The sequence below is a fragment of the Cyclopterus lumpus genome, chromosome 5 (genome assembly GCF_009769545.1).
Source record: "Cyclopterus lumpus isolate fCycLum1 chromosome 5, fCycLum1.pri, whole genome shotgun sequence".
Taxonomy (NCBI): domain Eukaryota; kingdom Metazoa; phylum Chordata; class Actinopteri; order Perciformes; family Cyclopteridae; genus Cyclopterus; species Cyclopterus lumpus.
In genome coordinates, this window is record NC_046970.1 from 12,121,437 (window position 1) to 12,146,120 (window position 24,684).

The window sequence follows — 24,684 nt, forward strand, 5'->3', positions numbered from 1 at the left end:
TGATTAAAGTTCGACAGGACCTTTTTGAAAATACATAAGGAAAGAGAAAGAAAACCACCCTAAACTGTAATGTGTTTCTTGGCATAATTTGAGAATGTATCATTATTAGGTTGTCTCGGCTGCAAAGAAATTAAAGCTGAATAGGTCAACAAAAGCTAAGAAGCCAACTGTAGATGTGGGTGTGTGAATTTGTGCAGCCAAAGAACAGTGATGTGTAGCAGGAATTTGATTTAACAATGCGAGACAGCATTTGACTCTGGTATTTGAGTCTCAAAACTAGTTGGAATAAGTGTTTCGTTAGCATCAGAACAGAAGTAACCACCGCTCACTCACACAGCCCTCAAATGAACCACCTGAAGAGCAGCCGTAAGACCTGAATCATCCTCACACAAATAAACAACAGTTGTTCAGACAAGTTTATTTTTTGCAAACTGTAAATAAACAATATCCATAAAAAAAGGTTCATTACATTTGAATAAAATCTAGAGTAAGAAAGATGCAACCGCATATGGAATTCTGTAAAATCTGAATTTCAACAGGGAACATTTGTATATCACAACTGTATGTACAAAGCTGAGAACTTCGGTTTGGTGAGAAATCCCGCCAGCAAACCTCAACGACCGAGAAACATTGTTGTGTGTTAAACAACCAAAAGGTGCCGCTATGAAATCCCTTCAAGATACTTGAGACCCAAAGGTATTGAATTCAACTCAAAGAAAATAAACCTAAAAGAACACGATTGTCGTCTCATGTTCTTTTAGCACAAACTGTTGTGTGACGACCGTCACTCAATTCTTTCATTCAGCCACTGCTCAGTCTCTCAAAGCATGACATTTGTTATTTGCACTATCCCACAAACTTATTCAATTCTAAGTACTTGACTATTTGAATTTGGACATCTTAAAGCCAACATATAATTTATACTTGGAAATATAATAGACAACTAGATTGAGTCTACCTGCACTTTAACTCGGTCAGAGCATCCCAAACACAAATTGACATTTACGTCAAAAATGGCAGTTGCACAGATATATATGCAAAATAATGATGTTGAAGAGTAGTTAAACGTTCAGAACTATGATAACATCACGGCTGAAAAAACAACTCTTGGGACATCTATTGGCTAGAAAGCTAGTTTTAGGTATTACCAAATATCCATTTAAGGATCCAACATATCCTGTAGTGTCCACTTTTTCTGTCCATTCCAGTTGTGGATATGAGGCATGGCAAGGAGGTCCTTATTGCTTTGACATTGTTGGCATTAAAATAGACGGATGTTTGGCTTGACTCAGAGTCTCAGATGAGGAATTGGCATGGTGACGTCGCGGAAGTATCGATGTACAAGGGCGTTTTTGGCAGATAATCGTTTGTTTGGGTCATAATTCAGCATTTCCTGCAAAAGACAAAAAAACAGAAAGTCAAAAATATAGAATAAATATAATCAGTTTTCCATTATATATGATTAGAAATTATTGAAATTGATGTTTACTTTCTATTGATGGACTAATCAATTAATTGCAGCAGTTCTACTATATAGGTGTAATATTCAATTCAATTCAGTTTATTTTATATAGCCCAATATCACAATTTACAAATTTGCGTCAGAGGGCTTTACAATCTGTACACATACGACATCCCTGTCCCAGGACCTCACATCGGATCAGGAAAAACTCCCAAGAAACCTTCAGTAGAGACATAGAGGAGGATCCCTCTCCCCGGATGGACAGAAGCAATATATGTCATGTGTACAGAATGAACAGCATTACAGAGTTACATAAAAACATTCAATTAATATGACAGAATGTATGAATGGACCTCCACAAAAAGGAGGTAGAGAGGGGGGGGGCGGGCGTGAATGCTGTGGTGGAAATTGTTTATTTTAAAATCTTGTTAACTTACAATGCAATTTCATATCCTTGATTGGACAACTGACAAAAAAACCATTGCATACTTCCACCAGAGCTGTAATCTGCATCTGGATCTTCATCAAAGTGAACAGATGGACAGACTATCCTAGGACGATTGTGTTCCATTGAAGTTCATGCTCCATGTCACTTTTCACCAAATTCAACATATCTCTCATCATTATCATCTTTTGATCTTTCTGACTAACACACAAACAAACAAGACCAACTTGCTTTGCAGAGGTCATTAATGCTAATTCAAGCTATGAATTATTGACAAATGTTCTCACCCCAAGTAGTTCTCTTCCATCTTCATCGAGAATCGGCACCACTTTGGATAAATCCTGCCGGGCCCACTTGGGGAAAGATGGTTTGTAGTCAGGCATTGATGTAACTCCTGGCCAGACGGTCTCGTCAGGTGTCCCCAAGGTTCGGAAGATTCGGAATAACTGATCAATCTCCGAGTCACCGGGGAATAAGGCCCTCTTGGTGAGCTGTACAACAGTGGATAGTGAGGAAAGCCTGTTGGTTAGATGTTTGATCCATGTGCAGGCTTCATTAATTCACAGATAACCTTATTGTAAAATATGAAACCCCGTGCAAATACCATTTCAGCAAAGATGCACCCCAGACTCCAGATGTCAACAGCTGTGGAGTAGTATTTACAGCCCAGGAGGATTTCTGGTGCTCTGTACCAAAGTGTTACCACCTGAAAAATATCACAGAAGCAGTTTGTATTTAGGAAAACGCTTTTTCTCATGAAGAAATTAACCCAAATTCAATATCCACAACACTGCGCTGAAACAAAAGAAGAAACAGTGAAAACAGCTTGGTTTAGTGACACTCAGCATTGAAAAAAGAAAACCCTAACCGTGAGTATTGTGAGATGTTTTTTCTGTTGACTATATCGGAAAACTAAATTCACAGAGAGGAAGCATGATGGAGTGCGTACGGTAATGAATATGCACTTTAGACCATCCCTGTTGGGTGTGGGTAGCTGTACACGTTACCTCATGTGTGTACGTGCGGACAGGCACCCCGAAGGCTCTAGCAAGGCCAAAGTCAGCAAGCTTGATCTCCCCCTGGGCATTGATGAGGAGGTTCTGGGGCTTCAGGTCTCGATGAAGAACCCTGTGAGAGTGGCAGAAGGCCAGGCCTTGCAGCAGCTGGAAAAGATAACTCTACAAAAACACACACACAGAAACAAAAACCCAGGTAAGTCAACTCTTACTCTTAATTTCTTAAAGAAAGCGAGAAAGATCTGATTTGCAAAACTAGCTGACATTTACCTTAACGAGAGGCAGTGGGATACCAGCAACTGTGAAGGAGTCCATGAACTTTTTCAGATCCTGATGAAGGAACTCAAAAACAAGGTAGAGCTTGTTCTCGGTGTGGATGACATCACGCAATCTGAAACATGTTAGCAGGCAGGTTCGCTTAAAAACTGACAAAACCAAGTAATAGGAGAATCTTGCAAGCAGGATTTAGCTAAAAGATGTAACATTGGGCACTTACTTGACAATATTTGGATGACTGAGTTCTTTGAGAAGGGAAATCTCTCGGATGGCAGTGCTGGGAACACCCTCTGTTTCCCTGAATAAAATACATTAAATTAACCGTTTTTGTTACAGAAGCTCATTCACTTGTTTTACTTTAATGTTATTTAGTGCAGGAGTCACCCCCCCCCCCCCCCTCCCCATATATATTTGCTTGTTTCAATATGATTTTTAAATCATGTTATTCTATATTTTGTGTTTCTTCACGGGGAAAACGTCAAAGCAACTTAAGGGACAAAATAACTTTTATGTCCATTAGGGAGAGATGACGAGCTCTTGTACTTGTAGAACCGCATACAGTCCTGTAAATATATATATCACAGCCAGCTTACATATCAGCCAACCAAAGATAAGCACAGGAAACACAACACTGGACAAAGTGAGTCACTAATGCCACCTGAATGGTACAAAAAAATAATACATATCGATGGCCTACATACTAGTATGTTGTAATAGTAAAGTGCACGTAGACAAAATTGTTATCAACATTTAAATATGTACCTTATAATAAAGCAATGACTACTTGTGACCCCTCAATACATATTAATGCTGCAGTGTGGACATACGTTCTGATCTGTTGAACCCAAAAGTATTCGTTCCTTTTCACAAGGCCCGATTACATTGATCTACAAAAAAAATCAAAGTGTAATGCCTGTGGTAAAATGTGTAGAATGTCAAATGTGTGCATGGAATTATATAAGCAGAATATGTACCAACAGTGTAATAGTTGGTGGTTGAGAACATATGAATAACGCTAGTTTTATATGTAACATACCCTGATGGGAGAGCTACAGTGTAATCCCATTGTACATAGTCAAAGCAACAGACAGCGTTAGCTGGGCCTCCCGCGGTGCCAGGTGATTAACCAACAATGACGAGTGAACTTACGTGTCCAGACGGATTTTCTTGAGAGCAACAGTTTCTCCGGTGACTTTGTTCTTGGCTTTGTAAACCACTCCATAGGTCCCTTCTCCGATCTTTTCCACCTTCTGAAACGTATCCATGTCTCAAATCAACAGAACTGGTGACTGTGGAGCTCGTGAGCCGGACTTTACTCTTTGTGTGTGAGCTAACAACTGCTCGGTGGCTACAGAGACAAGCGTTGACGAGCAGCGCGGGGACCGACATATACTGAACTGCTCCTCCGGGTTCAAACGGTCCGGATACACCACGGCCGGTTGGCAGCGGGGTTGTCAAGGATGCCTTTTGTTTCAGATCAGAGCGAAAGGCTAGATTGTGGGGTCATTTAGTGTCTCTGATAATTATAATATCCGTAAGTTTGTGAATTAGCGGCTGCTCCTCCCTGGGAAACACTGAACCAACACTGGAGCGTTTCCCGCGTTACTTCAGCAGCGTTCGTTTTGGTGTCCAAGACACACCGACTAACGGTTCCGGGTGGTATTTCAGAGTTTTTCGGCTTAACTCCTCAAAGCCGTCTTCCTTATGAATAGTTGCGAGGCACACTGGTGCCGACAAATGAGTACAATTCCGTCATTGTTTTAAAAAAAATGCTTTAAAATGGTTCGTTTGGTAGTCCAGATATGTTATACCGGGAGAGGCACACACATTCAACAAACAAACCTCACAGGTCATATTGTGACACGCCGATGACGTTTCACGTCGGAAACGGAAGTGGTAGCAAAGAAAAGTACAAGCTTCTTGTGGTATACTACAACTTCAAGAACAGAAAAATACAATAAAATAGCAATAGTATATATATATATATGTATTCGGCTTCATACCTAATTTAGTTACACATTTGGACGTAGCCAGGTTGTAATACAACATATAGAGATTAGACAAGCAGTTTTGTATATTTTTGCACCGAAACCATGTGTTCTGGTATGCTGCTGAATGTCAATTCATTTAATAAATGGCCCCATGTTTCACAGTGGAGGCGAAATGAAGGGGGAGGAATACCGTTCCTCCCTCTACTGGCAATTGTGTAGCTGTGCACCCTGAGATTTGATCATGCGCCTCTGTAGAAGCTAGACACAATAGTCATAGACCTTTTTCACAGCAGACATTTGACTTGTTATAGCAGGAAAAGCACAGGAGAAACCCACCACATTCAAGATGTCTCCGCTCCATCTATCATTGCAACATGTTGCAGCAATTCACTGTTTTTTAAATTACCCTTGTGAGGAAGGTCTTTCCCACTTTGGTTTCACTGCACATGTTTCAGTCTCATCATGCGCTGTGGCTTTGTGTGCCTTCAAGGGACTGATTAACCAGTTATGGGACCACGGAGCTGCTGGGCCCACTATGAAACCACTTTGGGCAATGTCCATCAAAGGTCCCCACTGAGAATCAAGCTGACATGTCTGTAGGTAAATTACAGGCTTAATTAATTAAAATAGAGCCTCCAGTTTCAGGGTCCTAGTATTGTGAATGCTGGCTGGCTCATTGTCCCACTGTCATGGCTTTCTGGAATAGAGATAGCCTTCATTAATGCTATTAGTAGCACCTGTGCATTATAGCAAGTAGAAATGTGTGTTGTGAAAAAGACAAAGAATTGGTCATGAGGCATTGGATGTCATCTGTTACTGCATGAAGAAACAGCCTCTGTTAGAGACACTCTTCTAGCACTGCACATGATCAAAGCCCAGAGGCTTGACGTGCATCCACCCAGCAGTTAAGGGAAGTGACGACTATTTCCGTCATGTAAAAGTCATGTATCTCTTGACTGAAAGTTTTGCTTTGTGTTAGCAGAAGAATGCTGGCGTTTGTGGCAGTGAGGAAATCAAATGACCAACAACAAAAGGGGAATTAGGATCACTGACAAAAATTAGGAGACGTTTGTTTAAGCCTTGTGAATTCACCGAATGACCGCTACTCTGGTTGTATTCGTGATAATTCTTCTGTCTGGTCTGATCTTGTTCTTGCATTTTACAAACCAGATGGCCTTATTGATATGGCTTTTGGACAATAATACAACACAACCAGTCTGCTGTATTGTTTAAAAAACAGAACATTGACAGATTTGTTATTATTTCTACTAATATATCATTTTGACTTCCCTATAGTCTAAAAATACAACTCTGTTAATTAATCAAAATACAAAATACAATGCAGACTAATGAGGAAAGAAGCTAACGGTCACTATGTGTGGTATGTTAAGTCAGTTGCTCTTTGGGAAGGATTTATTTCCCCCTGAACTCTGCTGTTAGCACATGAGGGGTCACATGTAGTGCAGCATGAGCAGGCATGAGATAGCATCAGTGGGAAAACCACAAATTGCTCACAATGTCTTTATAAATATGTGTATTTGTTAAATATTCAATTCAATTCAATTCAGTTTATTTTGTATAGCCCAAAATTACAAATTTGTCTCAGAGGGCTTTACAATCTGTACACATACGACATCCAACACAGTGAAAAATATATGCCCCATTTCTCAGTAAAATATAATTACATAATAATCTATTTCGAGATTTACTTATATTCTTAAAATGAACACACAAATGTAGTTACAGTGATGAAACAAAGTTCAAAAGTAAATAAAAAAGAAACCTACAAAAAGTAACAAATATATATAAAAGTTATATACTTTGTCGACTTTTTAACATTATTTTCATCACCTTTTTATAACTTTATGTTTTCTTATATACTTCAAGAAAATATGTTACATACTTACTGTATGTATAGTATTATAGTGGAGGCCCTGGCCAACAATGGTTGAGTCAGCCTCTTTTTTTTAGCAACTGTTTTCATATTATGCTACTGTGCAATTTTAATGCAGGCTCTAAATGTCAATTGTCCAGCTTTGTAGAACATGAACCCAGGCAATCAGATTAATAATTAATTGTGATGTATCAATGATATCTTGTTTCTAGATTCATGTGAGCTATATTTGTAGCAAAAACATGAGGAAAATGACAGACGTGATATAAAACATTAGTAATCCAGAATGTCACTTTTGTGATTTTTAGTTTTTTAATCACTTCCAGAATCCATCAGCTCATCTCTCGAAGTGTATTCTTGTTCTCGTCTCAATGAAACTCATGTCTCATAAATGGAGCATGGGTGTGTCTGCGTTACTGTGCGCTGCAGCAGCCTGAGGTGGACAGCAGGATATGGAGGAATGGCCGAGGAAATAAAAGGATGCTATTGATTTGCTGCCCACACACTCCTCTTGTGACGCCTGTGCACACATAGCTCTCAGGTCATATGTCAAAAATAGGCATGACTCGAGCTTAGCTCAAAGTTCTCACCACTGTCCTGAAGCAGGCATCACGTACACCATTTTCATTTACACTGTGCCAAAAGGAGCCATTCATTTTCCAATAATGCACTCAGAAAATAATGTCTTCCTTGAGGTATATCTGCCACTTTTTGTTCATTTGAATAATGTATGTTTACTAAATCTACTCTTTTTGGAGCTTTTTTTTTTTTTTTAAAGTTACTGTACAAGTTCATGAGCTTTATTGGAAATATGGCATTTATTAATAGAAATTGAAGTTTGGCTTGAATGTGAAAAAAAAACACTACACATTAAGTAAATTAAGCATTTTTAGTGCAGATGGCCTCGAACATTTAATACAAAATGTCAAAAACTGTAGGTAAACGTACCAATTTATTGTAAAGAAACCACCAATAGCTATCACAGCAGAACTCATATGTGTTCTTACCAAGGGGGTGGTGCCAGCTTCAGACTCCCAATGATGTCAGAGGTGAGAAGAAACCTTCTTAAAGAGAGTGAGAGGGCATTTCTTAAGTCTCTCTGAGAATTGTGTTGAGGTTCAGGACTGCTGTGTGAGGATCGGGGCTCAGAGAGCGGAGACAGACGACCAAATACAGGATGAGGACTCTGGCGTTGGTGCTGCTGGTTTCGGCCTTTACATTTGCAACTGCGATAAGTGAGTACACTTTTTCTCCCATCAGAAACCACTTGTTTCAAAGATTTGTTTTTAGCGTTTTTCGTAGTGCACCAACATTAACACAAAAGATCTAAAGAAAGTGATACAGTGGAATTACCTCAGTAGCACCATTATTCTGTTGTGTTTGAGGGAAACAATGTTTGAAAACTGATTTTAAATTATTCTTTTTTGTTGTGTGTGACATAACACCTTTTACCAACACCGTTTAGTAACTGGGAAAGATTACTTGTCATTTTCTGAGACTAATCTAAATCAACACATTTCCCATCAATTACTCATTAACATGTTAGTATTTCTTTGTTTGGACTACAAGTTGAATAGCAAATTGATTGATCCGTCATTTCACGCTTATTTCATGGTAACACACTCCCCACTCTGTTAAAGAGAGTGAAGATATACCAACTTTTGCGTGCCAATTTTACGCTGTTTCTTATGCCGATGTGCATTCATTACTATATATAGGCTCAATTATGTTTCAAGCGTGTGTGATTCAGACTACTGTAATTAATAATGGTCTTTTCTTTTCAAACGTGAACATTTTAAAACCATTTTTCATGTTTTTGAGAGGGTATTTCATGCAAAAACCTTTTCACACACTTCACAAACTCAGAAAAAAACCCAGGAAGCCAGTTGTCTGGGTTCCCTCATTCCTCTCACCGGGATTACTGATGCTGCTACTCAGCTGATAGTCACATGAAAGGGATTGAGGGGGATTGCAGGTCGTGTGACTCCCACCGCCAAGAACCCCGCCACTCCTCACCCCTCCTCACTAAAAACATGGACTTGCTCTCGTTCACATAAGCATCATTATGTTCAAAGTCTTCTTGATTATAATAGAGTTTAAAAAAAATTGTGCCTGTTTTAAAAAACCTTCACAACTGTAACTCATTGATCTATGTACTACATTGACAAGGAAAACTGAAATACATTTTTACAGGTACAGCTAAGGTAATAAATACAATAAAATAACTTTTTTTTCCTATCTTTTTTGACTGTGGGTAAGAGAATAGAATACATTGCAAGATCAATAGCTTCTTTCCCTGAAATGTGTTTGTGATATTTCTTCCAGAGCCTAGAAGTCAGTTCACACGTTACCGCTCATGGAACTCGCGGATGTATCCGGTGTGGAAAGATGGAGACTCAAGATTCAGGAACTGCTGGTTTGGTGAGACCAAATTTCTATTTTTCTCAAAACAGAAATGTTACAATATTCTGTCTGCAAGTCAATTTTAAGATTTTCAATTCTTGCGTAATTTTTTTTCCAGGTGGTGAAGTGACTTTTCATCTGAAAAATGATGCACCCACACTGACAGGAGCAAGAGCAACCTTCAATATTAACCTTAACTTCCCACCAAACCAGACAACGCTCTCTGATGGGCAGGTGGTCTGGGCGCAGAACTGCACCATTAATGGTAAGAACACCTTCACTGAGGGCAGGTTTCCTTTTCTTTCATGCGCACAAACCAAATAGCAGATCATTTTATTCAATTCAATTTATTTCGTATAGCTCAAAATTAAAAATTAAAAAATTGCCTCAGAGGGCTTTACAATCTGTACACATACACCATCCTCTATGGACCTGTGTTGCCTCATATTGATATTGATATCATTTATATGTTCAAATGTATGTTTGACCTATGACCGTTGACTTTTTCAGGACAACGGTACCAGGAAGGCCAGGCTGTGTATCCTGATCAGGAAACCCAGTCAACTGGAGTTTTCCCTGATGGTACACCGTTCACCAGGAGCCAGAATAAGAAACCCCACTACGTGTTTGTGTGGAAGGCTTGGGGTAAAGATATTTAATTCTATAATATTTAGTCTGTTAAACACCTAAACAGCTCCTTAGATGTATGTAATACTGCAATAGGACATCCAAACCTTCTAAATGCAGCTATGACTACATTATATAAACTTGTAAAATCTTCATAGAGATAACAAATACAAAACTGACCATAAATGGGCTGTAAAAGAACACAGGGAAAGTTTTTACTCCAGGCAGTGAAGCCCCAGACTTTTTTAGTAAACCCCTTGTTCGTGCTAATCTCTGACAATGAATAGTTGTCATCATCTTTTACATTTAAGACACACTTAAGCAGAAAATGCATCTTTAATTGTGCTATTAACTCAAGTCAATAATTAGTATTATCTGCAGGAAGTGTAATTAGCACAGTAGTCCTATTTTTATTTTAGATCACTAGGTTTACTTATTTTGGTTAAACAAATTCATGAAGTCTAACCCTGCATTTGTTTAAAAGCAGAGCACCCAACCAGTCAAAAATAATAAAAAAGTAAATGTTGCTGTAATTACCAGACCAAGCTAAATAATTACAATGTTGCTGTATTGCAGGTCGTTACTGGCAGGTGGCAGACGGACCATCCTCCTCCCTCACTATCGGTACAGACAACCTCCCCCTGGGCTCCTACAACATGGAGGTTGTCATCTATCACTGCCGTGGCAAAGACATGTTTATCCCTCTTGGCTATGCCTCCACAGTTTTCACCATCACAGGTGACCTATCAAACCGTTTCTAACCAAATTTGAGAAAGAAAATGATAGTGTTATTTCTTTACAGTCCTCATCTTCAAGGTCATATTTTACTCTGTCCTCAGACCAGATTCCCTTCACCATATCCCTTGCTCAAGTCAATGATGTAAACCAGGACGACCAGAACTTCATCCAGAACCGAGCCATTGCTTTCAGCGTCAAGCTCCATGATCCCAGCCAGTACCTCAACAGTGCCGACATCAGCTTCAGCTGGGACTTTGGTGACAGCACTGGCACTCTGATCTCCAGAGACCTCACCGTCACACACACATACCTCGCAGTCGGGACCTTCAAACCTCAGGTGGTTCTGATGGCAAGCATCCCCAACGGCTGCGGAAACCCCACTGCTGGTTAGAATTTAAACTAATTATTCTGCTTTTATCTTTTAGACATACTCTACTATAAGAAGTCTAAACAAAGTTTTTCTAAGCTGTTTTATTTAACTTTAACTTTTATTTCAGTTGTTCCTATTGATGCCTCTGCTGCTCCAGCAGTAGTTGTGATAGCCTCCACCCTTGCCGCTGTCCCGGCAACACCGGCCGAAGGAGGAGATGCAATTTCTCTGGACGTTCCTGCTTCTGACGCCACTCCACTCGCTGTTTCTGAGCAGCCAGCTGATGCAGAGAATGGAGAAGCCGTTGTTAATACCGACACTGAAGCAGTAGAGGTTGCCTCAGTAGCGCCTGCAGGAGTTGACGCAGCTGTTGTTACAGAAGAACAAGATCCTGCCGACATTGCAGCTGAAGCAGATGTTGCCGATGCAGCAGCAGATGAGGTGGCCACTACTGCCCCGGTTGCAGTTGAAGAGCCAGCAGATGCTGATACAGCTGCTGCCAATGCTGCTGCAGCTGTTGCAGATGCTGATCAAGTTGCTGCAGACGCTGATACAGCTGCTGTAGATGCTGCAGATGCTGATCCAGTTGCTGGAGATGAAACTGCAGTGGTTACAGATGCAACTGAAGAAAATGCACCTGTTATTGATGCTGCAGCTTCAGTTGCACCTGTTGCAGAGGGAGATGCGGCTGCAGTTGAGGCCACTGTCACTGTTGCTCCTGCAGCAGAAGTATCTGTTGAGCAAGAAGCTGACGGTGTGGCTGCTGATGCTGATGCTGATGTTACTGCTGCTGAGGCTGTTGAAGCAACGGCTGATGCTGCTGCTACAGAGGTTGTCCAAGCTGAAACAGAAGCCCCTGCTGATAACGTTGTGGCTCCTGCTGCCACTGAGACCACAGCTGTAGAAGAGGCAGCACCAGCTGATGATACAGAGGCTGAAGTTCAAGCAACTGAGAATGCAGTTGCAGCTACTGTGGCTCCTGCAGGTGAGTATTTCCATTAAACTAAAATATGTATACAATTAGAATTTGTTTAATGGCTCTTTATGACAAAATGTCACTTATTTTTCCAGAGCAACCAGCAGGCGTTGAAGAAGCCGTTGCAGCTGAAGATGAAGTTCAAGCAGAGGTGGAAACAGATCCAGCACAGGTTGCCCTTGTTGTGGTTAAAAGACAAGCACCAGAGCTAACGGCTGACTGCATGGTCTACCGTTATGGCTCCCTTGCCACCTCTGTAGCTGTTGTCCGTAAGTCAATAAAGTTGTTGTATCTATAGCAGTTTAAATCTCAACCAATGATAATCTGCTTTAATAAAAACTGTGTGATTTAATAGTGGTATGATCACTCTTTCTACCTTTCTACCCTGCAGAGGGTATTGAAAGTGTAGAGATTGTACAGGTAACCAACGTTGTAGCCTTGGCAACTGAGTTGGCTCAGAATGCTGTGGACCTCACCATTACCTGTCAGGGAAGGTGAGCATCAACATCATCAGCATCATCAACTCAGTGTCAAGAAGTTTACTTTACAGTTCAGAAAAAAATTATCCTCTCATTAGACACAGGAACTTTATGATGTCTTATTACATATTATGTTTATGTAAACAGCATATCCACTTGTGGTTGTTCTCCTTGTGTCTATATCTCTGCATTCTCATTATCCTTCTTTCAGTCTGCCAAGTGAGGTCTGCACAGTTATTTCAGATGCTGACTGTATCACGCCGATGGAAACTGTCTGCAGTGCAGCGACACCCTCTCCAGACTGTCAAATTATCCTTCGTCAGTTCTTCAATGACTCTGGAGTATTTTGCATCAATGTCTCCTTGACCAATGATGTCAGTCTTGCTGTGGCAAGTGCAAGAGTCAGTGTAACAGTAGGTGGGTCGAAGAAAAATTACATAATGACCAGTAAAGTGCTCAATTATTCAATTATTCTCTCATATATGTAATGTGCTTCAATTTCAGCCTCCGGTGGTTCCCCAGGTGGAACAGCAGCCACAGTCTTGGGTGTTATGGTTCTCGCCTGTGTTGTCTGTTGTATTGGTTTGATGTACAGGTGAATACATTATTTATCAAATTTGGGATCGATAGGAAACTCATATTCTTTTTAAATGAATTGCAAACAAAGATAAATTATGGTAAATTATTTGATCCTTGTGGAATGCCCAAACAAACAGCATCCTGATCAGAGTCTGAACAGCAGTGCTTTGAGATAACATCAGCATGCTAACATGCTGACGACAATGTATACATGCTTTGTTTAGCAGGTAATATTTACCCTGGTCACCATCTTAGTTCAGCGTGTTAACATGCTAACATTCAGTAAAAAGCACTGTACAAAACCTAGTGGTACTTTTGCAGGTATTGCAAATAAAATATAGGACACATTTACAATTACAACTCTTAATGGAAGGAACGTGAATGTCTTTCTCAAATTTCAAATAACTATTTTCCTCCCGTTTTACAATACTAATTTCTTGTTTATTTTTTTATGATTTTGTTGTTGATAGAGATTTGTATTTAATGCCGTATAAACTCTGAACACTGTTTTTTCTTTTCTTCAAACAGGCGGTTCAAGCAGTACCAACCACTAAGAGAAGACCATGGTGACGGTAATGGAGGCAGCTCGGCGGTGACATCAGTGCCTTTGTTATTGTGGAACTTGCTGAGCCGACAGTCACCAGGAGAGAGTCGACCACTGCTTCAGGGGAGGATTGTTTAAATATCATCATCAGCTCATGCACTCAACGTTTACAACATCCGTAAAAACATTGAATTTATACACATAATACAATATTATAATTCCTGCTCAATGTATTAAACCTTAACTAATTAAGTGAACTAGTCCTGTGTACAACATGTGCAGAAATAGAAAGGAGTCAAGTGTGGAAGAAAGAAGTATCATAAGAATGTTAAAACATTTGTAGAGAAAAGTGATATTTATTTTTGACCTACATATTTTGTATTAATTAGTACTGGTAGTTTATAGAAGCCATAAATTATTCTCTTGTGGCCTATTTAGAGTAAACTGATTGGAAAATCCATCTTTTTACAAAGTCATTTAAATCACTTACATCACAAAATGTTATCTTGTTTGCTACCCTGAAATGAATAAAGTGGTAATTTATCACCATCATGTGTTCCCCATTTATTTAGTTTTCTATATATATACTGCATGTGATATTCACAGGAATGTATGTCCCGAATGAATGACAATATAATGAGAGCAATCATATCAAATGCAAACATTTGGTACATTTACTCAATAATAAGGTCAATACAAGGCTATCGCGGGATCAATACGAAATTGATCAATTTAATCTGCATTACCGCTAAACACCCATGCGTGCTAATCTATTGCAATTACTTTACGTTAAAAGAAAACAATTAATAAAATTGTGATATGGGCTCTAGAACACATCCCATGTTTACATTGAGCCACATATTAGATACAAGAACATTTGGTCAAAAGAGAACAACATATATATTTTTTCTTAGAAATAATGTAAAGCAGCATATTCTTAAAACAACAAAAGATGCCCCGTTTAATAAAATATGTACAGGCATATTATAAACGTTTCACATGCGATCTGTGCAGGCATTTACATGGAGCAGAGATATGGTCAGAAGTGGTGTGGTTACAGGGTCACTGCCACTGGGTGCGTTTAACAACCATCCGGTTCTCTCTCACTCTCAATTAAAATGATTTATCAAGATGTTGTAGGCATCATGCATTGAGTTGACGAAGAGCTGCTGATCATAACATGCACATTATATGACACACTGCAGTGCAGGAAAAAAGGCTGACGTCAATGCAGCAAAATCTTTAATGGAAGAAGGCACATGGCTTGGCCAGCATGGTGTGAATAAGATGTTAGGTGATAGGGATGGCTCTTGATAACCTGGTTTGCTTTTGTGAAGTAAAGATGTACAATAAGTGTAGGCTGTTGTATTATGACTGATTTTACTGAATTTAAAATGCATTTTATTGTATTATTACACTTTAGTGGGAATCTATAGGCAGAACAATATGATAATTAAGCAATATATACATACTGTGCACCTTTCTCAACAAAACTATATAGGATACCAGGAAGAATCTTGTATTGTGTGGTTTCAGTCATGCGCCATAATGTTTTCTCTGTTTCCCTACATACGTGAATATTCCAAATGAATATCCTGCCGACAGACTTGTGTAACACTACAGTGCTTCATTACAGTAATTACACAAACAAAACCGTTAATCATCACCCACCGTTAACGTGTGTCTCTTGGTCACATGTACAAAGTGTTGTTCAGTCAAATCCGTTCTCTCTGGACGTGCACTGCACTGCAGCCAAGACAAAGCCCCACAGCTGGAAGGCCATCATTTCTCAAATGATGATATCTATCTTGGATCTCCGGCAGTCCTCCCGGATCTTACCAGACCAGCATCTTTTAATAGGTCACAGCATCCTCACCACTCCCAGTCTAACTAGCCGAACTGTCACAAAGCTCCAGAAATGTGCCTCTCTTTTCCAGATAACCAGACTTCTACAAGTTGTAAGTCCTCTCTGGACAGCGAGTTTGGAAAGGAGTCAGTGGGTTGATATTACACAAGGAGCTTCACAGCTCAGATTAATTTGAACAATTCTTTATTACTCAACTGACGTTAAAAAGGATGCAATTTCCTTTGTCTGTCCTCTCCATAGCAGAACCCATCACAGTCAAGGATGTTTTGATGAGTCACGCTACAGCCCATGTACCAGTTCTGACACAACATGGTATTTCATTTTTCATTTCAAGCTTTTAGTATTTTATCTTGTGTTTCAAACGCACCTCAGCCTTAATTAACCCCCACACAATTCTAATACCATCCTAAAATCTAATAAAGTGTTGATTTGTTAATTTCTTTCTTCTTAATGAGGTCCTCAAAAAAGAATCTAGCATGTGAAACATTATTACATTAATCACTTGACTGTTTGGGGGGTGTTTCGTTCTCTATAAAACTCAATAGTTTTTAAATGGAAATTCTTTACAAATACAGAACTAAATATGTTTTTGTATGAGCGATTTATAAGAAAGCTGCAATATGCAACTTACACTCCAAGTAGCAACAGTCCATAACTGTTTATATTAATAATGAATACTCAACCTCAACCAAAGTGCATTCATTACCATACCGTAAGCATAGTTCATTTGCACCATCTATCTGTAACCTTAATCATACTATTATTGACATGTGCAAGAACAGTAGAAAGTAAATTCTACATTCAAAATTCAAACATTGTCATTGAAAGTAATCCAGAGTGTTTTGCAAATGTGTTCAATATGGATGCTTTTGCCTAGCAATTGGGTTTGGATACTATCGCTACGATCAGAGGCCACACCCAAGACATCGTGAAGATAGGGTGCCCTCTAAATTTAGATCATAGCACAATATTTCATTCCTTTATATCCATATAGCTAAATGCCTGTTTAGGTTTGAGACAATGCACACACACTGTGAGTTCAATATTTGGAACAGATATATTCTAACCTGTCATTTGTCGAAGATGCATGATTGGATTTATGGCCCCTTTGGGAATTCTCACAGAACCAGAAGGATCAATCGCCAATGGTAACATCTGGCTGATGCTTATAATTATTCAATTCAATTCAATTCAATTACTCAAGATTACTGATACAGTCCAGTTCAAAATCATTCTAATGTATTTGTGCTGGCTTGTGCATGTGTGTGCCTGACATACACATCCTGGAGCAGGATCAAGGGAAATAATAGAAAGTGAGGTGTTCTCTGAGCCGAGAGAGTGAGACAGAGGGGGAGGGAGAGAGGAGAGATTTACTGACCATAGAAAGGGTAGATTAGATTACAGAGCTAAGACTAGCATGGGCCATTTATTACACATATAGTCTGACCTCTGCAGTAACTGCCATGCAGGCCATGAGAGAGGAAAATCAAGTGTGTGTTTGTGAATAACAGACAGAAGAAGAGATAACTATAATGTATATATATATATATATATATATATATATATATATATATATATATATATATATATATATATATATATATTACTACAGTGTGCTCCTGATGCTCCATCAGGAAGAGGAAACCCAAACTTAAATTGAATCAGAAAAAGTGGTGAGTGCAGGTCAAAATGAAAGCTGCTTGTGTGTACATGTGTTTGAAAGAGAAACAAATATGACATTTGGTTGTGTAGATACAAAAGAGCATACATGGACAGGAGTATGGTACCAAGCATCACAGGAAGGGGACACAAAGAGAAGAAAGTACCACACCCAGTCGCCACAGAGCATGCTCAGAATTACGTCAACTTTATATGAGAGTGGTAGCCCGTCAGCAGTTAAAAAGGCTCAATTAAAAAGGCTATGGACCTCTCTCTCTCTCTCACACACACACACAGTCTGCACAAAGATTTGAAGGGGCTGCCTCACAGCATTTTTAGTCGACATTTGAAGCTATCGTACACACCTGAAAATGTACAAACAGTGATAAATATGAAATGGTGTTCATGGATCTTGCTGCATGCTTGTACTAACAAAAACTAAGAAGAGAGATCACAAAGATTGTAAAGCCCTCTGAGGCAAATGTGTAATTTGTGATATTGGGCCATACCAAATAAACTGAATTGAATTGAATTGAATTGAATTGCCAATGTCCACCTGAGTGATTCATTTTGTAATATCATAGCTTTACAGTAAAGCATCTAGTCATCGCACTTTGTTGTTCATCAGCCTTATAATAGGACTCAAATCTCAGCACTATTACTGCCATGGTTTTATAGCAATTTGTTGGCCCTGATAAAGATACATACTATTGTCAAGAGAAAAAAAATACATTTAAAGGTAAAGGTGCTATAAAGTTGTATGTTAGATATTGAGCTCAAAGAATATCAATATCAAATGTTGACTAAGCTTAAATTATTGCTTTCAATTTTCCTGATTCAGACTCAACCTGCAAAATCGCCATTGTTCACCAGAAATACTGTTATTTGACAATTCTTATTCTTATTTGACAATTCTTATTCTACAAACAAGGATTACTGGATCGAGTGCATTTTAAAGGATAGAATAACTGCGGAGTCATAGCTCTTCTCGAGACGCCCAGAATATCAATAAAGTGTTCCATTACTGTAAAAGGAGAGAGAGAGACAGAGAGGAGAAAGGAAGGCAGACAGATGGATGGAGGGGGAGGTTAAATCAATGATTCCGCATGATTCAATTTAGGCTACAATTTCACAGTTTCTTAGTGAGAAGCAGGTAACAGACTCCTTGACACACACATTGGAAAATAGGTGAAATGATGTATGTAGGAATGGTGTGGAGAAACAAAAATCCAAACTGACTGAGTGAACAAGTGTCAACGAGGGCATGGATTCGAGAGGCGAGTTGGGGTGGGCTTGAGGAGACATCTTTATATATTAAAGCAATAACGTGGAAGCCAGTCTGGCCTCCTGCCAAGTCCTCTGGTAAAAAGGGTGGAGCTGTCGAGACAGAGAGAAAGACAGAGAGAGGCTGGGTCTATATCTGAAGGGTAGGGAGTGGCCAAAGCGTGTATGCTGATGTGGGTGGGGTGAGGAGAAATGAGGGAGGGGGAGGCGTAAGGAAGATGTGCATAAAATCCCCCAGCACTCCTCAGTCTGATGTCCTGTAGCTTCACGAGCATCTCATTGCCTCCAGCTCTCCTTCTTTCCTCTGCGACAGAGAACAGAACAAGACCAACCATGAGCCACTCTTCAATGCATACCTCAACTTCCTACAGGCGCACCTTTGGAAGCCCACACCCTATCTCCGTATCCTCTTACTCCCCTGTGTCCTCCCGTACGGCAGTTTCTGGAGGGCGCTATATGCGTTCAATGCCACCTGTGGCTGCATCCCGCTCCACCACCTACCACCAACAGCGTTCTCGCTCTGCCGCCCAGCCCCCTCGCCTCTCCTACGACAAGGTTGACTTCACCCTGTCTGAAGCCATCAACCAGGAGTTCCTAACCACCCGCAACAACGAGAAGGCTGAGCTGCAGGAGCTCAACGACCGCTTTGCCAGCTTCATTGAGAAGGTGCGGTACCTGGAGACGCAGAATGGTGCACTGCAGCAAGAGCTCAACCAGTTCAAAGGCCAGCAGCAGCATGGTCAGCCCAACCGCGCCTCTGAGCTCTTCCAGGAAGAGGTGAGGGATCTGCGCCGTCAACTGGACTCCACCGAGAAGGAGAGGGACCAGTACCATCTGGAGAGGGAGAACCTGGCTGAGGACCTGGTCCTGCTCAAGCAAAGGTACAACATGAAGTGTGATGCATGAACACATGAGATGGATAGATAGATAGATAGATAGATAGATAGATAGATAGATAGATAGATAGATAGATAGATAGATAGATAGATAGATAGATAGATAGATAGATAGATGTGTGCATGGGTGATAATGTAAGACGTTTTGGGTGAAGGACAGGGTCTCAATCTCAAGCAAAAAACAGAACCATTAAAGAATGTATGACAACAGATAAAGTTGCATCCTGTTCTAACAACCCATATTGTCCCAAAAAAGTCAAAGGTCAAACTCTTCCTTCCAATATTTCCCTATTTTGGGGTTGTCAGTAATATACATTGTGTCACCATCATATAGTTATTATTTTGTATTTATTTTCTATTATTATCACTTATAATTCACTGCTCATGGTCCACTTTAAGCACAGTAAAGGAGGAGAGTCCCTGGGCGTTTGTAACTTGAGTCCTCCAGTGATGAGATTGGTGTAGGGCGTGGCACATGTCCAGACCGGACACGACAGAGCGGCAGCATGATGACCCTGCACTGCATCTTGCTCATGGGTTTGTTTCTATGTTTGAGTGTATATGTTTCCTGAATGTCTTGTGCACTGGAAAGATTCAACAACAAATCAAGGAGAAGAGCTTCAGTACTTAATGTGGGATAACACCACAAACTCTCATGTACTGTACATGATGCTAAATGCCAAAAGGAATTGTCTGGTAACTCCCCTTCAGTAATGCAAATGTATGGACCTTTAACACAGACACAACTATGAATTACACACAATGAGATGAGACTGAGGGGAGGATGGATGGACCAGACACAGGGTGGGGCCGACTGAGGAGCGGGGGAGAGAAACAGAAAGAGAGACAGAGAGACAGGAAATGGAACTAGAGGAAGAGAGGTTGGATATCAGGCGTGGTGAGAATAGCGCCAGGGAAAATCAATGTGACTCAATGTCTCCATTAGGTGTGTTTTCAGTGTCCCTCTGTGCTGATGGATAGTGCCAGAGACCCTATTAGGATAAAAGGACCCCTGTAACACAACATGAATTAAAGATGAGGGAGCAGGGCCCACTATGTGATGCTTTCCCCACTAATCTACTTAATGTCCAGTCCGGACAAGACTTCAATTCAATTCTATTCAATTTAATTTGTTTAGGCCAAAATCACAAATTACAAATTTGCTTCAGAGGGCTTTGCAATCTGTACACATACGACATCCTCTGTCCCGGGACCTCATATCGGATCAGGAAAAACTCCCCTAAAAAAACCTTCAACAGGGAGACTTGAATTGAATTGAGTTGAACTTGACATAGCAGGACAGATGGAGCTCATCAGAATAAGCAAATGTATGTATTGGACATTGGGATATCATTTGTGATCATCACAGTGCCTCAGCAATTGGAACCAAATTTGTATTACGAATATATTTTTTAATTTCATTTAGTTTATTTTTGCAAGAGCATCAAATACATTTGTGGCTTAAGACAGTCCACACATGTCTCACTTTAATACAACATATCCCACATTATGCAGATTTTATATAACTGCCCTGTAAATGTCACTCAAAGTATCTGTACCCTGCAGTTTTTGTGACATCATTGTCTTTTAAAAAGATGGTAAGACATAACCTTATTGAGTGTGTGCAGATGACCTTATTGAACTGTAGAGAAATTACATTAGCTGAAAGGAGCAGCTGCGGATCCCACTGGGAGCACTATCATCCCTTTTTACAGGACAGTGAATTAAAAAATTGATCCAGAAAGCTTTTTGCCAGCTGAGGTCCTGGTGCAACCTTAGACAGATATTTGCACATTGTCCCTCTCCCGTTTTTGTAAAAGAGAGAATATTGGTGCCTGAAAGAAATCTGTACATTATTTCAAATGTTTTTGTCTCACTCTGTCCTCAAGGTTGGATGAAGAAGCCCAGAAGAGGGCAGATGCTGAAAATAACCTGGTTGCCTTCCGCAAGGTAAACGTTCAGCTCACTGGACCATGACTACCTTGTGTATACTAGAGTGTCCTAAGGCTCAGATAACCGGTCAACACGGACAGCTCTGCTCTGTCAATACTTTTACAGTGACAGCGATTTCTAAAATATCATTGATCTAGACTCCTGCACCAGAAAGACACTTTCTTTGCTCCACACTTCTTTGTTCAAATAGTTTTTCCCTAAAGTTGCATACAGATAAAACACAAATCCAACATTTTCTAAGTGTTGTTGATTGGAGTCACTCTTTTTGTATCTGGTTTAATTGATTTTTATAAATTAATAAAATTCTTTTTTTTGTCATTTTCTTTTTAATTTTGAGGCATTTCCACATAAAGATTATTTGTGCCATATTAAAAAAATATTTTTATGCAGTCAAGCAAATTTGTGATAAAAATAGATGGAGCTCACTCATTATATAACAAAATCTCATAATAATTTCTACACATTGAAATTTTGTATTGGAATTCTTTTTTTGTTGGTATGTGTATGATGATGAGATGTTTCAGTTCAATGGATGACCTATTGCGGTTATGAAAACATCAACTATGTTTATTTCATATACAAATTAGGATGTGGATGATGCCACATTGTCTCGTTTGGAGCTGGAGAGGAAGATTGAGTCTCTGATGGATGAGATTGAATTCCTTAAGAAGCTCCATGATGAAGTAAGTTTTTCCACTATGCTTGTATAAATGGAGAGGTTATTTATTATATGAGTCACGTATCACAATGTTATCTAGAGACTTATAATCATAGCACTCATCTTTTGCATGAGCATACACGGTATATCCCAAGCACCCTGCACTAAAAAGCTTAAACGTATTCTCTGCATCTGATTAACACTCATGTCTTCACTTAGTGTCACATTTGTAATATAATTCTATTCTTTCTTTTTTAAGTTAAACAAATGAGTGGGTGGATACCGCTGGCACTTTTGACAAAGAAGCAGCATGTTATATTTAGAGCATAAACACCAGAAAGGTGTTTTCAATTCTGATACATTTTGAAATTGTTGAATTGTCTACAGTTGAAGTCGTGTAAAATCAGAAGTGAAGATCTATTCCGAGAGCTTGTTATATATATATATATATATATATATATATATATATATATATATATATTATTGTTATATTTTTGTACGGCAAGCAGTCGCTGAGATTCAGCAGGAGAAAAATAAATGATTAGTTGATTGTCATCCGCATAGAAGTTGTATGAAATGCAATGTTTAGTGATAAAATCAGCAGAAAAGAGTTGCAGTCCCAAAATGGAACCCTCAAGGATTCCAATGGTGAGCATACATGGAGCTAAACAGGCTTTTTACATTTATATTAGGGCTGGGTGATATGGAGAAAATCAAATATCACAATGTGTTTGATCAAATATCTCAATATCGATATTGTAACCAGGGTTGACTAGATTGTTGATCAATAATTATCAGTAATGTGGATAGAAAGGCGAATAATTGAACAACTATACCAACTAGAACACTCTGGTAAGTTAAGAAAATATCATCACTTGACTTTAATGCAGCTTTTAAATGGAAATCTAATACTTAGATTTCCAAAATCTAAGACGATATGTGGTCTAATATTTATAAAATATCTGTATATTGCCCAGACCTAACCTAAATGATTTGTGTAACTGTTGGCAAGCTCTTGATATAACAGTTTTGTGTTTCTGACCATATTGTGTCTTTATCTTGGTATTATCAGGAAATCCAGGACGTACAAGTGAGTGTCCAGACCCAGCAGCTGAAGATGGAGGTCGAGAGCACAGTCAGGCCTGACCTGACTGGAGCTCTGAGGGACATCAGGGCCCAGTATGAAACCATTGCTTCAAAGAACATGCAGGAAACGGAGGACTGGCACAAGTCCAAGGTGGGTAGACATATACACTGACAGTCACACACGAACATACAAGCAAATATTCATTATTGTGTGTTTCATCTTTTGTTCCTGCAGTTTAATGATTTGACAGAGTCTGCAAAGCGCAACACTGACGCTCTGAGGCAGGCCAAGCAGGAGGCCAATGAGTCCAGGAGGCAGATTCAGTCCCTCAACTGTGAAGTTGATGCACTGAAGAACACGGTGAGGCAACATACCACCTTTCAGTTATCTATGTTAATCTATAATCTATCATCACACACATTACAGCCTCTTATCACACCGTATATGCTACCGTGTTCATCAGAATGAAAGTCTGCTGAGGCAGATGCGTGAAATGGAGGACCAGTTTGGCAATGAGATCGGCAACTACCAGGACAACGTCAGCAGACTGGAGGATGAGATGCGCCACCTGAAGGAAGAGATGGCTCGCCACCTTCGGGAGTACCAGGACCTCCTCAATGTCAAAATGGCTCTGGACATTGAGATTGCTACTTACCGTAAACTACTGGAGGGGGAAGAGAGCAGGTGAAAAAATCAAGTCAAATCTTTGCTTTTTTAACATGATTCTTTTTTCTCTCTCTCTCTCTCTCTCTCTCTCTCTCTCTCTCTCTCTCTCTCTCTCTCTCAAGTTTGACCTCAAGTAAAGCAAACTTTTCATGAAAATTATACAAAATAAATTGAATTGAATTGAAAATTGAATATTCCCTGGTTAGGATTACTGTTCCCATCCTCAATATTGGCATGAGCAGTCACCATGGTGATCAAGGTAAATTAAGTTCTCTTTTTTCAAAATACGGTTTTAAGGTCTTTCCATTTAATTTTGGGGAAAACTTCTATTTGTGAAAATCTCAGCAGAACATTAATTAATCTGACTTTTGACAGACTATGACCACACTCCAAGCAGCATGAGCAAGAGGAGTGTGGTGATCAAGACTGTTGAGACTAGAGACGGAGAGGTACAATGATTTAACTTGATATATTGATATATTTACTCACATCATATGAAAATGAATCTTAACAAATCAGTTTTTTTTCCATCAGGTGGTGAAGGAATCCAGGAGGGAGAAGGACAGGGAGTCAGTTCGCACTGACAAGGATGATGACGAGTAGAGAAACACTGATTAGAAAATGTGAAGACCTGTGCCACAAGAGAGAAAAAATAAACAAAAAGGTGGAAAAAAAAAATAGGAAAAAAATAAAACTTTGATCTATATAGTCCTCATTCCCACTAGTTATGGATTAAATAATCTAGCAGAGAGTCTCCAATTGAATGAATGAATCCCTTTAGACAGTGTCACTTTGGTGCTATTTAAGCCACCCG

The 24,684-nt window shown here is 39.6% G+C and overlaps 3 protein-coding genes across 3 annotated transcripts; 2 read left to right on the plus strand and 1 right to left on the minus strand.

Annotated features, from left to right (window-relative positions):
• Nucleotides 1-402: 402 nt before the first annotated feature.
• On the minus strand, nt 403-5,072 carry cdk2 (cyclin-dependent kinase 2). Its single transcript, XM_034533352.1, has 7 exons — nt 4,349-5,072; nt 3,420-3,497; nt 3,194-3,314; nt 2,915-3,085; nt 2,512-2,613; nt 2,195-2,398; nt 403-1,393 (listed from the first exon to the last, which is right to left on the minus strand). Exons 1-7 carry the CDS (start codon nt 4,462-4,464, stop codon nt 1,289-1,291), a joined length of 897 nt encoding a protein of 298 aa, XP_034389243.1. The 5' UTR covers nt 4,465-5,072; the 3' UTR covers nt 403-1,288.
• Nucleotides 5,073-8,200: 3,128 nt separating this feature from the next.
• On the plus strand, nt 8,201-14,189 carry pmela (premelanosome protein a). Its single transcript, XM_034532191.1, has 12 exons — nt 8,201-8,319; nt 9,410-9,505; nt 9,606-9,752; nt 9,998-10,132; nt 10,691-10,852; nt 10,954-11,238; nt 11,350-12,207; nt 12,294-12,467; nt 12,590-12,692; nt 12,889-13,094; nt 13,182-13,272; nt 13,785-14,189. The coding sequence occupies exons 1-12, from the start codon at nt 8,262-8,264 to the stop codon at nt 13,936-13,938; spliced, it is 2,469 nt and encodes an 822-aa protein (XP_034388082.1). The 5' UTR covers nt 8,201-8,261; the 3' UTR covers nt 13,939-14,189.
• Nucleotides 14,190-18,928: 4,739 nt separating this feature from the next.
• prph (peripherin) lies at nt 18,929-24,473 on the plus strand. The gene is made up of 9 exons (XM_034533245.1): nt 18,929-19,491; nt 21,396-21,456; nt 22,047-22,142; nt 23,190-23,354; nt 23,439-23,564; nt 23,668-23,888; nt 24,077-24,129; nt 24,246-24,319; nt 24,405-24,473. The coding sequence occupies exons 1-9, from the start codon at nt 18,944-18,946 to the stop codon at nt 24,471-24,473; spliced, it is 1,413 nt and encodes a 470-aa protein (XP_034389136.1). The 5' UTR covers nt 18,929-18,943.
• Nucleotides 24,474-24,684: the final 211 nt, after the last annotated feature.

What these genes read in the sequence shown, in the direction of transcription:
- cdk2 (XM_034533352.1), bottom strand. Translation starts at nt 4,464, where the DNA reads ATGGATACGTTTCAGAAGGTGGAAAAGATCGGAGAAGGGACCTATGGA. An exon ending in TCCGCACGTACACACATGAG is followed by an intron (nt 2,614 to 2,914) that starts GTAACGTGTACA and finishes GATATTTTTCAG; the next exon opens with GTGGTAACACTTTGGTACAG. An exon ending in ATGGAAGAGAACTACTTGGG is followed by an intron (nt 1,394 to 2,194) that starts GTGAGAACATTT and finishes TGTCTTTTGCAG; the next exon opens with GAAATGCTGAATTATGACCC.
- pmela (XM_034532191.1), top strand. Translation starts at nt 8,262, where the DNA reads ATGAGGACTCTGGCGTTGGTGCTGCTGGTTTCGGCCTTTACATTTGCA. An exon ending in ATTCAGGAACTGCTGGTTTG is followed by an intron (nt 9,506 to 9,605) that starts GTGAGACCAAAT and finishes TTTTTTTTCCAG; the next exon opens with GTGGTGAAGTGACTTTTCAT. An exon ending in CTGCGGAAACCCCACTGCTG is followed by an intron (nt 11,239 to 11,349) that starts GTTAGAATTTAA and finishes CTTTTATTTCAG; the next exon opens with TTGTTCCTATTGATGCCTCT.
- prph (XM_034533245.1), top strand. Translation starts at nt 18,944, where the DNA reads ATGAGCCACTCTTCAATGCATACCTCAACTTCCTACAGGCGCACCTTT. An exon ending in ACCTGGTTGCCTTCCGCAAG is followed by an intron (nt 21,457 to 22,046) that starts GTAAACGTTCAG and finishes TATACAAATTAG; the next exon opens with GATGTGGATGATGCCACATT. An exon ending in CTGGAGGGGGAAGAGAGCAG is followed by an intron (nt 23,889 to 24,076) that starts GTGAAAAAATCA and finishes TTCCCTGGTTAG; the next exon opens with GATTACTGTTCCCATCCTCA.